Raw genomic sequence first — 18,699 nt, forward strand, 5'->3', positions numbered from 1 at the left:
TGATTAGTGATTCTCTCTCATTATTGATGTTTCTGTCTCCCCTTTTCTCTCTGAAATCAATTATCTATCTATCTATCTATCTATCTATCTATCTATCTATCTATCTATCTAAAAGTCTGAGCTTCTGATACGCAGGTGCGCCCTCTGCAAGTTCATTTTCTTCCCGGCTAAATAACAGAAGCTTAACTTTAAGCTGCACTCCCTAGGAAAATTTCTTTTACCAGCAATCATCACTTTCCCCACCAGTTTCAAATGCAGTCATTTCTTTCTTCTGTATTCCTATCTTGATTAGCAAGAAATTAATGAGTGTGTGAGATTTGATTTAGATAATGATTAATTAGGGGAAAAGGCACCATCCTAATAGCACCATTATATGCTAAGGAAATTAGCTAATATTTTTGGATAGCAAATTGACTTGTCCTCCATTTATAAAAAAATATTTAAATAAATGGATGAGCAAAATAGATTCAGAGACACAGAAGTGTGGAACAGACTATTGACCCTCAGAGAGAAGTCTGGGTAGGGTGAGTGAGTGGGGAGAGATTAACCAAAAAACTTGTATGCATATATGCATAGCCCATGGACACAGACAATTGTGTGGTGAAGGCCTGGGGTGGAGGGCAGAAGCAGGCTAAAAGGGGTCAATGGGGGGAAAAGGAGGATATATGTAATACTTTCAACAATAAAGCTTTCTAAAAAAAATACTTGATTTTTTTCTTGGTTCATTAATAGTGCAATCTGCACTTACTCCTTTGGATAATTTTAATGGGCATCTGTTATTCTCCCTACAAGTCATGAAGCAACCAGTTTTGGATGTCACTCATTTATTAGCTTAATATTACTTTAATGACAATACTACATTATTATTTTTAGTATAATGTACCTTTGTTAGCAAAAAAATTAAAATAATCTGCTGTTCATAAAGCAGATCTTGGCAATGAAATGTGTCAAATCATTATATATATATATGGAAAAATTTCAATTTTCATTTTTACTGAGCTCTGATGATTCATTCTCTTCTCTTGCAGTTTGAGTATGTTCTATCTGCTCTTAGAAGAGTATAAGGATCAAGATGTATATGAATATTGTTGTTCTTTAATGTGTTTTTAATGTGATTTTTGACAATTTATAATCATTTGCTAAAATTGCAGTCTAGTAAGGTAGCCAACATATAGAGCATAATTAGAGAATTCAAGTGACCTTCAGAGGTTATTTAGTCCATTTCCCAATTTCAGGCAGTAAGACTAATCTTCCTAAACAGCACTCTTCATCATATTATGCCTCTGCTTGAGAACCAATAGTGGTCCTTTATAGCCTATGGTGTCAAACCCACAGGCATCTGTCTGCATTCAAGGCCCTTCAAATTCTGTCCTGTCTTAACTGATAAGCTAGCTACACTGTAGATTGAAGCTTCTCACCAGGCAGGTTAGTCTTGTCCCACTACTCCACTGGTGCTAAGCACATTTCACCCATTGGTCTTTCCAAATCCTTCCCATCCTTTACTGTCATTTTAAGCCCCATTTCCCCCTGGAAGTCTTCTATGACCCCTAGAGCTTCTGGTGGGCATTCCCTTATCTAGCAACTGTTATCCATATTACATATTTAAAAAACAACTTTATTGAGATATAATCTATAATAATAAAAGTATAATATGCTAATTAGACCAGACAAAGTCGCTGCAGGTGGAGGCCCCGACAGAGGCCCCCGGCCATGGCAGCGGATGGGGGCTGAGGCAGAGGCAGCTGCCACAGTGGTGGGGGCCAAGGCCCTTGCATGAATTTCGTGCACCAGGCTTCTAGTTTACAAATAATAAGATGCACCCATTTTGAGTGAAGAATTTCATGAGCTTTGGCAAATATATATACCCATGTAACCACTACCCCAACTAAAATATGGACTGTTTTTATCACTCAGAAAATATACTGCGTGTTTCATAACCTAACCATAGACCAACTTTTACTGTTCTCTAGCTGTTTCTGTGTGAAAGTCTGGTATTTTTAGCATGAATTTATTTTAATTTTACTTAACATGTATTAAATATTTACCTTATACTGAGCAGACTAAGAGCTTTGCACACATAATCTCATTCAATCCTTGCAATAACTCTGTAAAGTAATGCTATTGATAACTTCATTTAATAGATAAGGACAAAAAGCCCTGTAGTAGTTAAATAACCTGCCCATATTTACAGAGCTATTGAATGGTGGGGCTAGCAACTTGGTAAGAGGGGCCATGAGTGTTTTTGCTCATTCTTGCCCACCAGTGCCTAACATGGTGCTGAGGCCATTAATACTGATTTAGAGTAAAATTCAAAAGAACAGACATTTTTAAAACAACACCATACACATTGTTCACTAACCTCTTCCAATTAAGGATGGGGCTCAGGCACGGAATTAGGTCACCAACTGATCGTGAGCCTATGACTACACAGTTAAAAAAGAACTGAAGTCTTAGTCCTGGGGAGGTGGCTAAGGGGAACCAAGAGCAGTATGAAATGTCAAGTCCTTGAATGGAACCAAAATAGAGCAAAAACTGGGCCCAAAGGAAAGATTTGTGATGGAGGTCAAGAAGACAAGTAACCAAGCCTAAGAGATCCCCTGACACAAGAGTACACATCAGCAGGTTTAGCCTCTGAGAGGAGAGGCAGTGGTAAGGTGCTCAGCTTGGATACACGTGGACATAATCCCCCATAGGAAAGCTTCCATAACTATGATATCCCTTTTCAGTTGTAAGATACAGAACTGGACCCAATGTGCAAGCAAGACATGGTCTCAGAATAATTAGAAATGAATTACTTCATAGTTCCTTCAAGTGAAACATTTATTCGTATATTTTCAAGATGTTTGGAATTTGATTTTGTGGTATTTTAACATTTTTTCAAGATCAAAGTTAAGCATATGGATGTAAAATTTTCAGGGTCATCTGTCTCCACTCCCTCTTTTTAGATCAGACAGACCAAAGTTCTTTACTAGTGTTCTCAGTCTGCAGTGCTCATTAATTCAACACTATCTGTACAAGGTTGAATGGGATCAGCAGGGCATCCCAAAGGAGATGGGAGTCATTCTCTGTTCTTCAGGAACTAAGAGAGGAGATTATAATATGAAGGTCCTCCAAAATAAATGAAAACTAGCAGCCCTGTAATGACTTCAGTTAATTTTTTTTTTTTTTAGCATCTGGGAATGCAAGTTATTAAGCCTGAAAGAATTGAATGTTTCTGGCTCATTTGAATAGTCATTTGCTAAGTCTTCACCTTATCTTCATCCCAGGCTATATTGCTGGTCTCTATTCCCATTTTCTAGCTGAATTTCATTTTTATAAAAAGAATTTGATGAATGTGGTTTCCCATTCCTTTTCCTTTCCATCTAATAAAGGAACTATTTTCTTTTAAGCTTCTTTTGTTCCTGACATACTTAAAGAATGTTTTGCTCCTTACTGTTCTTTTGCAGGTTGCATCTTTTTTTTTAATTGACCTTTCCGCTTTTATGAACACAAGTATGTACCAGTTCTTGGTGTACCCCTCTAGTAATTTGCCCTTGGTTTTACTTTTTATTCATCCCACTTGGGATTCAGTTCCCAGAATAATTCTTTGTTTTGTTGATGAGGATTCCTCTCTAAATTATTTTTCTATTTCTTTCTATTTTGTGTGTTCTTTCTCTTTTTGTTCTTTCATGTACATGTTTATGCATTGAAATGGTCATATTTCATTGTTGTCATTTCATTTAGGCATGTCTAGCTCTCTAGGGCCACATTGGTCCCTATGTTGTCTTATACTGGGACTTTTTCCAAGCTGGACTATGAGATATACAAACTGAATTTAAAATATTTTCCCCTTTGGCATATATTTCTCTCCTTCCCAGTTTGGAAATCCTGAGTTCTTATCAGCTTATAGATACTTTATTTCCTCAAATCTATAGCTAACTCTTAGCCCTCAGATCAATTGTACTGGTTTATTGATTAACTCCAGGGGTGGGCAAACTTTTTGACTCGAGGGCCACAATGGGTTCTTAAACTGGACCGGAGGGCCGGAACAAAAGCATGGATGGAGTATTTGTGTGAACTAATATAAATTCAAAGTAAACATCATTACATAAAAGGGTACGGTCTTTTTTTTTTTTTTTTTTTTTTTTTAGTTTTATTCATTTCAAACAGGCTGGATCCGGCCCGCGGGCCGTAGTTTGCTCACGGCTGAACTAGGCAGTGATAACTGGGAGGGAGGATAAATATTGCTATATATACATTTCTTATATTTGGATATAACATATACCTTTCTTCATGACATCTGACATGTTTCCCCAAAAGTTCTCATTTGAGGTTTTATTCCTTTAAAGATTTTTGGCTAAATGAATTCTTGCATTCGTGGGAGTTTATACAATGATGAGACTTGACCATCTCAGAGAAGAGACACACTAATCAAGCTCTAAGTTACTTTATGAATTATCATATCAAAGGCAACTGAACTGATAATTCAGAGTCATTCCTGGGATTCTGGAGGTATACTGAGCAGAAATTTGTTTCCTTCTAAGATCTAAGGAACTCGTAGTACTTCACAGAAACCAGATCTGAAGCCCTATTATTTTATAATTCCCACTAGAGCTGGTGGGAGTAGGAACAGTATGAACAGCCACCTTGCCAACTAATCCTACCACTTCTGAAAACTAGAAGTCATCACCAGTGGAAATTTAAAAACACAAAGTATTTTATATATAATATTTAATTTTATGAACATATTTAAATACATATCTTTCAAACACATACTGTATCAGTTTACCAAGAAAATAAATAAAACCTGGCTAGGTGGACAGGAAGTTGGTATATGCAAAATACTGGCTATATAGGATTTTTCATATCTACATGTGTTACAACTGAACTTGCTTAAATCTAGATTAGCCACTCTTCCCTAAGGGGACTCTTTCCTTTCTCGGTCCCATAAAATGAATCAGTTTCTATTCCTAGAATAGCATTACATTTTGTTACCTCATGTAGAAAGAACACAGTGAGCTAGAACTAATTATTCCCCCCATTTTCTGAAGATAATCATAAAGCCTTTAAGCTTAGACCATACTTAAAATCAGTTTAAGACTTGTATGTGAGATTGACATTTCTAGGAAATAAATCTGAACTCTGTGTCTCCAGACCCCAAATTGTATTTTGACATGTTAAGTATTACCTTTCCATCCAGTGCTATAAATTGCAGTGCTTGATTACATTTTGGGATATGTATTATCTGTGCTTTCCTTTACTACATTTGTCAGCAGCTCCCATGAGGAGGGAGAAGTGGAATGCTTGGCGTCAATACCCTAGTCTCCCAACAGTGATGTCATGTGAGGCAAAACTTGAAACTTGGACAAATTCATTAAGGCCATGACTTAACTGGAATTCCCAGGGAAATAAGATGTAGTAAAAAATAAATTTTCTGGTAACTTAGGACTAACTTGTCTCCTCCCCACCACTTATTTAAAACCTCAATTGTTGAAAAGCTCTCTAAAATGCCTGAAAATGCTTTCCAGCCTTATTTCCATAAGTTTTGATATTCATTTATGGAACCTTATTTATGAAGATCTTATGGGACTTTGGGGGAGTCCTCCCTATATTCCCAATACATATTTTGTAATCCTAGCTAACTGTTGATTTATTGCACTCATTTACTATGCAATAGGTATTTATCTCTGTTAATCCCTTTAGACAGTGAGCTTTTGGAGGTAAGGGCCATGTCTCTCTTTTTTTTGTCTTTATTTTTATTGGATTTATTGTGGTGACATTAGTTAATAAAATTATATAGGAAGTCCATGTCTGTCTTGTTCAAAGTTGCACCTCTACCATGTAGCACAATGCTTGGACATAGAAGATGTTAGATGGGTCCTCTGAGAAGCGAATACCAATGTGGCATTAGATGTGCAAGAGATTTATTGGGGAAAACCCTTGTGAAGGAAAATGAGCAGGGATCTGAAGGATGCTGGAAGAGCCATCAGACTGTGGTGTAGGTCTGACCCCTGTAGAGGAGAGAGGGAAAGAAGGAGGGTTGAATAGGAAGAATCTTAGACTGGAGTGCAGTTTTAAGAAACATTTGTTTAGATCAACTAAGAGTTGTAAAGCCAAAATCCCTGTCAGCAAAGTTCTGAGTCTCACAGGACTTAGCATGCTTGCCATAGTGATTGCTGCCTGGGCACAACATGATGGTAAGTTCAGGGTGCAGCAGCTGGGACCATTAGTCAATTACATTCACTACAGTAGGAGGTCTGAGATGCATATTTTCATGGGCAGAACAGAAGGAACTCAACAAATTCTTATTGAAGGAAGAGTTTAAATAAATCAGGAGTTTCCAAGGAGGAAGGATATTGGACGTAATATTCATTGAGCCCCAATATTTGCTAGTATTGGTGGAGGATATAAAATCATGGGACTCTCCCTCACTTCCCTCATTTATCCTCAAATATTACCTTATGAAAGAAGCCTTTCTTATATGCACCCAATGCAGGAGCACCCAAATATATAAAAAAAACTTCTGGAAGATATCAAGGGAGAGATTGACAGCAATACAATCATAGTAGGGTACTTTAATACCCCACTGACATCACTGGATAAATCCTCTAGACAAAAAATCAGCAAAACAACAACAACAACAACAACAACAAAAACAGCAATACTCAATGACTCATTAGATCAGATGGACTTAATTGACATCTTTAGAACATTTCACTCCAAAGCTATGAAATACACATTCTTCTCAAGTGCATATGAGTCATTTTCAAAGGTATACCACATATTGGGTTACAAGCAAAGTCTCTCCAAATTCAAGAAGTTTGAAATCATATCAAGCATCTCCTCAGACCAGAATGGCATAATATTAGAAATCAACTACAATAAAAAAATTTAAAAAATTCAAACAGAGGCTAAATAGCATGCTATTAAACAATGATTATGTCACCAAAGAGATCAAAGAAGAAATTAAAAACATTCTGGAAACGAATGACAATGAAAACAAAACAATCCAAAATCTATGGGTCACAGTGAAAGCAGTCCTGAGAGGACTGCCTCAAAAAACAAACAAACAAACCCCCAACAAGACAAAACAAAACAAAAACACAAGAAAAACTAGTAATAAATTATCTAACTCTAACAACCTAAAGATTTAGAAAGAGAGCAACAAGAAAAGCCCAGTGTGAGCAAAAGGAAGGAGATAATAAAGATCAGAGCAGAAATAAATTATATAGAGACCCCCCCCCCAAAAAAATACAAAAGATCAATGAAATCAAGAGCTTGTTCTTTGAAAAGATAAACAAGATTGACGAACCTCTAGCCAGGCTCACCAAGAAGCAAAGACAGAGGACCCAAATAAACAAAATCAGAAATGAAAGAGGTGAAATAATAACAGACCCCACAGAAATACAAAGAATTGTAAAAGAACCCCAATACTATGGCCATAACTGGTTTGACTCAGTGGATAGAGCGCCGGCCTGTGGACTGAAAGGTCCCAGGTTCGATTACTGTCAAGGGCATGTACCTTGGTTGCGGGCACATCCCCAGTAGGGGGAGTGCAGGAGGCAGCTGATCAATGTATCTCTCTCATTGATGTTTCTAACTCTCTATCCCTCTCCCTTCTTCTCTGTAAAAAAAAGATCAATAAAATATATTTTAAAAAATACTATGAACAGCTCTATTCCAACAAACTAAACAACATAGAGGAAATGGACATATTCCTACAAAAATACAACCTTCCAAAACTCAATCAGGAAGACTAAAAAAATCTCAATAGGCCAATAACTAAGGAGGAAATTGAAGCAGTAATCAAAAAATTTCCAGCAAACAAAAGCCCAGGACCAGACGGCTTCACAGGGGAGTTTTACCAAACATTCAAAGAAGAACTAAAACCTATCCTCCTCAGACTATTCCAAAAAGTTCAAGAGGAAGGCACACTTACAAGCTCTTTCTATGAAGCCAGCATTACCCTAATCTCAAAACCAGACAAAGACTACACAAAGAAAGAGAATCACAGGCCAATAACCCACACGAACATAGATGCCAAAATCCTCAACAAAATTCTAGCAAATCGGATTCAGCATTTTATTAGAAAGATCATACACTATGACCAAGTGGGATTTATTCCAGGGATGCAAGGATGGCACAATATCCCCAAATCAATAAACATGATATATCATAAACAAATTTAGAAACAAAAATCACATAGTCATATCAATCGATGCAGAAAAAGCATTTGATAAAATCCAACACCCTTTCTTGATAAAAAACCCTCAGCATAGTGTGAATAGAGGGATCATACCTCAACATAATAAAATCCTTATATGACAAACCTCATTCTCAATGGGCAAAAACTAAAATCATTTCCTCTAAGAACAGAAACAAGACAGAGATGCCCACTTTAACCACTCCTGTTCAACATAGTACTGAAAGTGCTAGCCATAGCGATTAGACAAGAAGAAGAAATAAAAGGCATCCAAACTGGAAAAGAAGTAGTAAAACTGTCATTATTTGCAGATGACATGATACTGTATATACAAAATCCTAAAGACTTCATCAAAAATTATGAGATTTAATAAATGAATTTGTCAATGTAGCAGGATACAAAATTAACACCAGAAAATCTATGGCATTTTTATACAACTAGAGGCCTGGTGCCTGAATTCATGCACAGGTGGGGTCTGGCTGGCCAGCCCCAATGGGTGCCAATTGGGCTGGGCCTGCGGTAATGGGGAGGGGCCACAGGTGGTTGACTGGCTGGCCTGCCCCCAATTGGGGTGTTGGGAGCCAATTGGGGGTGGGGCCAACCTCAAGGAAGGGCCGTGGGTGGTTGGCCAGCTGGCCCTGCCCTTGATCTTCCCCCAACACCCCAAAAAGTGGCAGGCACTTTTATATATATAGATAATGAACTTACAGAAAGAGAGAATAAAAAAATATCCCATTTGCCATTGCAACAACAAAAGAATGATACCTAGGAATAAACTAATGAGGTAAAAGACCGCTACTCAGAAAACTACAGGACGTTGAAAAAAGAGATAGAGGAAGCCATAAACAAATGGAAGAATATACAATTTCCTGGTGTTCATGGATTGGTAGACTCAAGATAATTTAAATGTCCATACTACCCAAAGCAATCTATAGATTTAATGGAATCCCCATTAAAATACCAATGGCACATTTCAAAGACCTAGAACAAACTCTCCAAGAATTCATCTAGAATAAAAAAAGACCCCAAATAGCCATAGCAATCCTGAGAAAGAACAAAAAAGTTGGAGGATCACAATACCAGATATCAAGCTATATTACCAAGCCATGGTTCTCAAAACTGCCTGGTACTGGCACAAGAACAGATATATTGACCAATGGAACAGAACAGAGAATCCAGGAATGGACCCGAGCCACTATGCTCAATGAATATTTGACAAAGGCAAGAGCGTACAATGGAGTCAAGACAGTCTCTTCACTAAATAGTGTTGGGAAAATTGGACAGATATATGCAAAAAAATGAAACTAGACCACCAACTTACACCAGACACAAAAACAAACTCAAAATGGATAAAGGACTTAAATGTAAGATGGGAAACCATAAAAATCTTAGAGAAATCCACAGGCAGCAAAATATCAGACATATGTCATAGCAATATCTTTACTGATAATGCTCCTAGGGCAATGGAAACTAAGTAGAAAATAAACAAATGTTACTATATCAGAATAAAAAGCTTCTGCACAGCAAAAGAAACCATCAGCAAAACAACAAGATAGCTCACTGCCTGGGAGAACATATTTGCCAATGTTATCTCCAATAAGGGTTTAATCTCCAAAATTTACAGGGAACTCATACAACTTAACAAAAGAAGATAAACAATCCAACAAAAACTGGGCAAAATAGACACTTTTCAAAAGAGGAGATACAGAAGACCATGAGACATATGAAAACATGCTCAAAGTCACTAATCATCCGAGAGATGCAAATCAAAACAACGAGCTACCATCTCACACCTGTCAGAATTATCAACAAATCAACAAACGACAAGTGCTGGCGAAGATGTGGAGAAACAGCAACCTTCGTGCACTGCTGGTGGGAATGCAGACTGTTGCAGCCACTGTGGAGAATGCTATAGAGTATCCTCAAAAATTTAAAAATGGAACTTCCATTTGACCCAATAATCCCACTTCTAGGGATATATCCCAAGAAACGAGAAACACCTATCAGACAAGATATATGCACCCCTATGTTCATAGCATCACAATCTACAATAGCTAAGATCTGGTAACAGCCTAAATGCTTATCAGCAGATGAGTGAATTAAAAAACGGTGGTACATCTACACATTGGAATACTATGCTGCTATAAAAAAGAAGGAACTCTTACCATTTTCAACAGCATGGTTGGACCCGGAGAGCATTATGCTAAGCGAAATAAGTTAGTTGGAGAAAGATAAATATCACATGACCTCATTTGTGGAATATAATGAACAACATAAAGTGATGAACAAAAATCCAGAGACAGAGAGGCATCTAGCAGACCGTAAACCTCAGAGGGAAGGCAAGGGAGGGTGGGTGGAGGGGATAGAGATCAACCAAAAGAGTTGTATGTATGGATAGAAACATAACTAATGGACACAGACACAAGGGGGGTGAGGGCATGTGCTGGAGTGGGCAATGAGGGGGAAAGGAGGCATATGTAATACCTTAATCTATAAAGAAAAAAAGAGAAGTCTTCATTGATTACTCTATATGAATAGAATCATCCCCACAACCACCACATTCCCTATATTCCTTGCTTATTTTTTTAAACATTAAAAAATTAACAGCTTCATTGAGGTATAGTTGGTGCAATAAATTGCACACATTTTAAGGGTATAATCTGATACATTTAACATATGTATATAGCCATGAACCAATCACCACAATCAAAATAATGAACATATCAATCATTCTCCAAAATTTCCTCACTCCCAACCCTCCCTGTCCTTCACCTCCTAATAATCACTTAACTGCTGTCACTATAAATTAATTTTCATTTCCTAGATATTTATATAATGGAATCATAGAGTATCTAATTTTAAAAAAATTTGGCTTCTTTCACTTAGTGTAATGTTTTTGAAATTCATCCATGTGGTAACATGTACCAATACTTTATTCCTTTTCATGACTGAGTAGAATTACATTATATATATAAAATCTCACAGTTGTTTTTCCCTTCCTTACTTAGTTTTATTTTTCCTGTACTACTTATCACCATAGTTTGTTGTCTCCCATAATTTAAGGTCCTCAAGGGGAGGGACTTTGTATACTGCTATAGCCACAGTGCTTGACACATAGGTGCTCAATTGATATTTAATGAATGACTTTCATTTACTCCCATGGCTTCAGTTTTCATTCATATGCTGATGACTTCCATGGCTGCAGAAGTTTGTTTAGTCACCAGTTAAGAGCTGAGAATGACAAAGATTTCTATCACTGGGAAACTTGATGGATGATGATCATTAACTGAGATAACAGAGTTACAGAAGATAGAACTGTGTGTGTGTGTGTGTGTGTGTGTGTGTGTGTGTGTGTTTATGAGATGTATTGAATTCAGTTTTGGGCATGCTAAATCTGAGATTCCCATAAAGTAGTTGAAATGTGGGATTTTGGATCTTAGAAAAGAGGTGAGGGCTGGATTAGGAAGTTTAGCAATTGTATGGGTTTAAATAAGATCATCCAAAAGGAGATGTAGAATGAGGCAGAGGGTCAATAACATTTAAGTGATAGGCAGGAGAAGAGGAAGCAAGAAAAGACAGATAAAAATGGCCATAGCAGTAGCTGCATGTGTGTTTGTGTCGGGGGAAGGGGAGTAGATTCATTAAAACAAGGGAGAAAGAGAGTGTTTTGAGAAGTAGAGATTGGTCAACTGTGAAGGATGTTATAAAAAGTCACATTGAAGCATGGAGGCATGGAATAGACTAACACACTCAATGTAGGGGTGGGAGGACGAGGCGAGATAAGTCAAAGAATTTATATACTTATATGCATAGCCCATGGACACAGACAATATGGTAGTGAAGACCTGTGAGTGGGAGTGGGTAAGGGCTGGGTGGAGTGGTGCAAAGGTTGGGAAAATGAAAGACATTTGTAATACTGTCAACAGTAATCCTATATCAGTGATGGTGAACCTTTTGAGCTCGGCATGTCAGCATTTTGAAAAACCCTAACTTAACTCTGGTGCCGTGTCACATATAGAAATTTTTTGATGTTTGCAACCATAGTAAAACAAAGACTTATATTTTTGATATTTATTTTATATATTTAAATGCCATTTAACAAAGAAAAATCAACAAAAAAAATGAGTTCGCGTGTCATAGGTTTGCCATCACTGTGCTATATAATGAGAGGGATATACTAATTAGCCCAGATATGCTAATTAGTCATGACCATTAAGCAAATTGACCATTACTCCAACACAATAAGAGAGGGATATGCTAATTAGCCCTGATATGCTAATCAGTCATGACCAGTATGCAAATTGACCATCACTCAAACACACAATATGGCTGCCCCCATGTGGACACAAGATGGCCACCACAAGATGGCCTGTCGGGGAGGGCAGTTAGGGGTGACCAGGCTGGCAGGTGAGGACAGTTAGGGGCAACCGGGCCAGCAGGGGAGGGCAGTTGAGGGCAATCGGGCTGGCAGGGGAACTGTTATGCATCGATCAGGCTGGCAGTGGAGCGATTAGGGGGTGATCTGGCCAGCAGGGGACGGCAGTTGGGGGCAATCGGGCTGGCAGGCAGGCGAGCCATTGGGAGCCAGCAGTCCTGGATTGTGAGAGGGATGTCCAACTGCCTGTTTAGGCTGTTAAATTGTGTTGTTTACCCATATCTTCAGAAAAAAAATCACTTCTACCCTAATGGTAAATAACCTGCTTCCCTATTTATAATGGTCTGGCCCTCTAGCAACTTCAGTGCCAAATTATAGCTAATTTGCCTACAAACGTCAGGTGGTCATAATAATCTGGCCACTCAGTGTGTGTGTGTGTGTGTGTGTATGTGTGTATAGCGACCCAGGAGCAGGCCTCGCCGGGTGCTGCCTACAGGCCGCACTTTCCTGCTCACCAATCGCTGGATTGCCATGGCGACCTTGTGGGGAGCACTTTCCTGCTCTCGGATTGCCATGAGGTCCCGGCTGGCAGCGGGGCTTAGGTGGCACACAGGGGTCCCGGATGGGTGCAGGGCTTAAGCTGCACATAGGGGTCCCAGCTGGGGGCAGGGCTTAGGCGGTGCGGGGTTCAGGCGGGATATGGGGGTCCTGGCTGGGGGCGGGGCTTAGGCAGCACATGGGGGTCCCGGCTGGGGACGGAGCTGCACACGGGGCCTGGATGGCGGCTTGCACTGTCCCGCCCTGCCTGCAGTATGCAAATTAGCCGCCATCTTTGTTTCAGCTAATTTGAATATCCCGCTGATTAGCCGATGGGAGGTGTAGGGAAGGTATGGTCAATTACCACCTTTTTCTATTATTAGATAGGATAATTGTCACATTGGATGAAGACTCAGAATAGTTTCTGATTTGGCAACTCTTTATGGAAATGCAAAAATAAAAAGCATTTTGCATCATAATGGAGGTAGTAGTGAAATAGCTCAGGAGTTCAAAGGAATAAGAGTTCTGCATTTGTGATAGAACTAGAATTTTATCCCAAGGAATTTGGTGATTGCCTGAATGTTAATATTGTACTCTGGGTGTTTCCTCTGTGAATCTTGCCTCGGATTTTATTTTATTTTATTTTTTGCTATAGGATTTCTTTTTTTTTAAATTTCTTTATTGATTAAGGTATTACATATGTGTCCTTATCCCCCTGGTGTCTGTGTCCACTGGTTAGGCTTATATGCACACATACAAGTCCTTTGGTTGATCTCTCCCCCTTACCCCCGCCCTCCCCTACCTTCCCTCTGAGGTTTGACGGTCTGATAGATGCTTCTCTGTCTCTGGATCTGTTTTTGTTCTTCAGTTTATGTTGTTCATTATATTCCATAAATGAGTGAGATCATGTGACATTTATATTTCTCTGACTGGCTTATTTCACTTAGCATAATGCTCTCCAGTTCCATCCGTGCTGTTGCAAATGGTAAGAATTCCTTCTTTTTTTACAGCAGCGTAGTATTCCATTGTGTAGATGTTCCACAGTTTTCTAATCCACTCATCTGCTGATGGGCACTTAGGCTGTTTCCAAATCTTAGCTATGGTGAATTGTGCTGCTATGAACACAGGGGTGCGAATATCCTTTCTGATTGGTGTTTCTAGTTTCTTGGGATATTTAGTTAAAATAATAACACCAACAAAGCTTTGGTATGATACTGCTGTTTCATTCATTCATTCCCCCCCTCCCCCAAAAGCAACATTGGGTTGACCGGACATACATTTCATTAGGAAATTATAACTGGAATTTTGAAAATTACTTCTTGGTTATGTTCTCATTTGTAAATTATAATCAGGAAAAATAAATTGTAGGGGTGTAGATTAATCTTTTAACAGACATTAAATATTGGTGTTCAATGGTGTATACTTGGTGCTATAAATTAACTTATGCAGAATTTATGAGTCAAACGTAGGCAATTAATTCTAATAGTTATTCAAAAAGAATCAATCATAAGGATAATGGGGAGAAAGGGATTAGTTAAGATAAACACTAATTTTGAATAATCAACGTTTTACTGTATTTTAAAAGAAATGCATTGTTTTGGCCTCTTTGCCTCTTTTCTGTGTGTGAGTGTGTGTATGTGATATTCTGCTTACTGAAACATGAAAAACTTGTTTGTTTCAGGATCAGATTTGCAAGTTTGTCTCCCCAAGGGCCCAACATGCTGCTCAAGAAAGATGGAAGAAAAATACCAACTAACAGCACGACTGAACATGGAACAACTGCTTCAGTCTGCAAGTATGGAGCTCAAGTTCCTAATTATTCAGAATGCTGCAGTTTTCCAAGGTGAGTTCTGGGGATTATTTTAAATGTGCTCAGAGGTATCATTATGTGGGTACTTGGCTTTCAAAAGCTAAATATAATTTATAAATTACCATTATAGCATTAATGTTTGATATAAAAACCTCCCAGTAAGAAATTCTGTTTAAGGAAAACACATTTTTTAAAGAAGCTTCATTCCAATCCATGGAAAGGTGAGTATTGTCAAAAATCCAAGGACATACTGTTTATCTGTTTGTAAAAGGTTATAAATCCTTTTAGAAAGAGTAAATGATATTTTCTTTCAAATACCCTGTAAGACTTGCTTAAAGAACAAAAATAATTTTCTTAAATACTAGTTTTCTCCAGGCATGAGTTAGATAGTTCTGAAACATACACAAACTCCTTCTGACCACTGGGACCATTTCCATTTAAAAGAGGGAAACTGGTTTGATGGCTCTACATTTTCTCATTTGTGTGAGTGGTTTTCACTTCTCTCTTGTAAGTTTCAGTTCTTACTATACCTGTGTAAGACTGTAAAATAATCTGTTGTGGCATTGCTAGATGTGTAGAAAATTGCATTTCTCTCTGCTAACTTGTAGGAGTGGCAGGATGGGGAGAAACTTCTTTGATTCAAAGACCCAGCTAGGGATGATAACAATAGGGGTGACAGTATTGGTAATAGCAAGCATGTATATACCATTATATGCTAGGTAATCTTATAAGTGCTTTACATACATTAATTCATTTAATCCTCAAAATAAACCTGTAATGGAAGTATTATTATTATTATTATCTCCATTTTATGGATAAAAATCCAAGGCACAGAATGGCTAAGTAACTTGCCCAAGGTCACACAACTAATAAGAGGTGAAAGCAGGATTTGAAATCAACCAGGCAGCTTGGTTTTCAAAGTCTATACTTTTAACAACCTCAGTATACTGTCTCCTGTGAGGGAAAATTAATTATGGATATTGGAGCTTTCTTTTAGTTTTTCTTAAGCAGATGCAATCAGCTGCCTTTTTCTTGCCCCACAAAGAAAGAATTGGGGTTGTATAGAAAAAATAATAATTCTGAGTACTTGATATTCCAAATCTTTAGAGTTATGGTACCTTTATTAAAATTAACCTCTTTGAATTGTAGGGTAGGTTGATTATAGCTTATTTTGTATGTTATAATGAAATTCTTAGAATTAGCTTAGAAAATTATTCAAATTAGCTAATAAAGCATACATTCACAACAGTTTCTTGGGTCAAAACTTCAAGGGATGTTGGGTTGATTATATGAAGTACAATATATCAGCTTGAAGTATTTTTTAACCTATTTAGCAGTCAGACTCTTGTGAAGAATTTGTTGAGACTAACAATTTGGCAATAGAATGAATAATTTAAGGTGATTTTAAAAAATACATGTACTTCTTAGATTGGCTTTGGAGCTGATCTGCTGGCTGAAAATGGGGGTGATAAGGAGTGATGTGACATGAGAATTGGGTTCAAGAAGAGAGCTGAATCTTACTCTTTGGGGTGTTAAGGTGCTTTTTCAGAATGGAGTATTTATGATTTGTTTAATTCCAAGAATAACCAGGCCCACAGATATCTTACTACTATTGCCTGCCTGGAGGGGTTTGATAGAGTGATCACACTGGTATTCTAGCATGCAGAGTAGTTGACATGACTTTCCATCTGAAGGCTTTGGGTGTAAGCATCTCTGTCCAGTCCTGCATTTTGCACATTGTTTTCTAGGCCTGTAACAGCACAAGACTAGGTGAGAAAGGAAGTTCTTATAAGATTTTGATTGGATTAATTTATAGATATGGCTGCTATTGCATGGATTTTGAACATTAGTCATGTAAACAGATGGTGGAAATGGGAGGCAGCACCTACTAATTGTATTTCTCTCTCTCTCTCTCTCTCTCTCTCTCTCTCTCTCTCTCTCTCTCACACACACACACACACACACACACACACACGGTACATATATTTTTTAAATCATTTTAAATTATTCAAATTGTGTGGACAGACAGAAGGCCACATAGAGACAACTAGATGGTGTCTGAGCTCATTGTGTTGCCTTCTTCCTTGTTACTATGCTATGTACTTATTCTTTATCTTGTTTCATTCTCTTTCACTGCTTCACGTTTATTTTATTTTTTAAAAATATATTTTGTGTTTTTTTACAGAGAGGAAGGGAGAGGGACAGAGAATTAGAAACATCAATGAGAGAAACATCAATCAGCTACCTCCTGCATACCCCCCACTGGGAATGTGCCCTCAACCAGTACATGTCCTTGACTGGAATCAAACCCGGGACCATTCAGTCCACAGGCCAACGCTCTATCCACTAAGCCAAACCAGTCAGGGCTCACTGCTTCACTTTTAGAAAAAAATAAACTCCATAGGAAAAAGATAGATTCTGATGCCAGACCTCAAGACAATGATGTCATATTTGTAGAGACATTGCCCCCACAATCCTTTGTATGACAAACATTGGGGAAGACAAAACTAAAATCAGAGACCTCTACAAGATGATAAATTGGGGGGGTGCTACAGTTATTTTTTTCCTAAAATATATTTCCTCCCCAAGACTCTGATAGATCAAATTATTGAGAAAATTGCTCCAATACTTCATGCATATGAAATTAGATGTGAGCTATTCTCTCCACCACATGAAGTTGAAGAAAGCTCATCCTGAATTTGGCCTAGATCCACAATCTATTTAGGATTCCACTTTGGGGGTATTTAAGCAGTGAGTGCTCTCTGCAAATATGTGCACGGTTCCTCGAGCAATCCTTATCGCCTTGATTTGGATTTTATGTCTTCATTTGCAGGAAGCCTTTGCCCTCATAAATGAGCCTGGGGCTCTTTGCTACAGTGGTTGGAGTGCTGTATTGCTAATGTTGTTTTCACAATGATTGAAGCATTAAAGAAAGTTGTACTTTATTTTCAATCTTTGCATTGCCTCGTTTCCTAAATTTAATTTACTTAGATGTACTTAGTAAAATGGGGCAGCACAGTCGTTTTTTGTTTCTGCTTAATTAATTCTTTTTGAAAAACTCTGCTAAAAGTAGGTTTTCTTTTCTTTTTTTTCTCCCCTACCTAATAATAATTATGATGATAATGATAATATTAGTGGCAATTTATTAAGTGCCTACTATATGATATTTATTTTTACATAATTACCTCATTTAATTTTCCCAGAAGCCCTAAGAGGTTCATATGATAATTATCTCCATTTAAAAAAATATATTTTATTGATTTTTCACAGAGAGGAAGGGAGAGGGATAAAGAGTTAGAAACATCAATGAGAGAGAAACATCAATCAGCTGCCTCCTGCATACCTCCTACTGGGGATGTGCCCGCAACCAAGGTACATGCCCCTGGCCAGAATCGAACCTGGGACCTTTCAGTCCGCAGGCTGACGCTCTATCACTGAACCAAACTGGTAGGGCAATTATCTCCATTTTACAGATGAAGAAAGTCATTGATGCCACAACTTCTTTCAAGCCATCATGTGACAATATTTTCCTTGTTCTCAGTGTGCTTGAAGTTAAATAAAATTAAGAAGTTGTAGGATTTGTTGTCCTTGAGAAGGAAAATGGGACCAAATTCTGAATTTTTCATTGCATTTTTACCACTTCTATACCTTCAAGCATTGAGTTCTGTTTTCTTTGTAGAATTTTATGATAGCTTTTAACTTTGTGCTATCAGGAAATATTTGGGGTATGTCTAGTTTTTTCTGTATGTTGGATGATTCCAGTCTTCCCCAAGGTGCCACTGACTTTGCGTGAGA

At 37.9% G+C, this 18,699-nt stretch overlaps 1 protein-coding gene across 1 annotated transcript in view; it reads left to right on the forward strand.

The window, feature by feature from the left end:
- Positions 1-18,699, forward strand: part of GPC3 (glypican 3) — a 402,542-nt gene that overhangs the window by 25,367 nt on the left and 358,476 nt on the right. Inside the window, exon 2 of the mRNA XM_059680561.1 lies at positions 14,776-14,937. Coding sequence (XP_059536544.1) covers positions 14,776-14,937 — 162 coding nt within the window. The remainder of the gene's footprint in view (positions 1-14,775; positions 14,938-18,699) is intronic.

This window comes from Myotis daubentonii, chromosome X (assembly GCF_963259705.1).
Source record: "Myotis daubentonii chromosome X, mMyoDau2.1, whole genome shotgun sequence".
NCBI lineage: Eukaryota > Metazoa > Chordata > Mammalia > Chiroptera > Vespertilionidae > Myotis > Myotis daubentonii.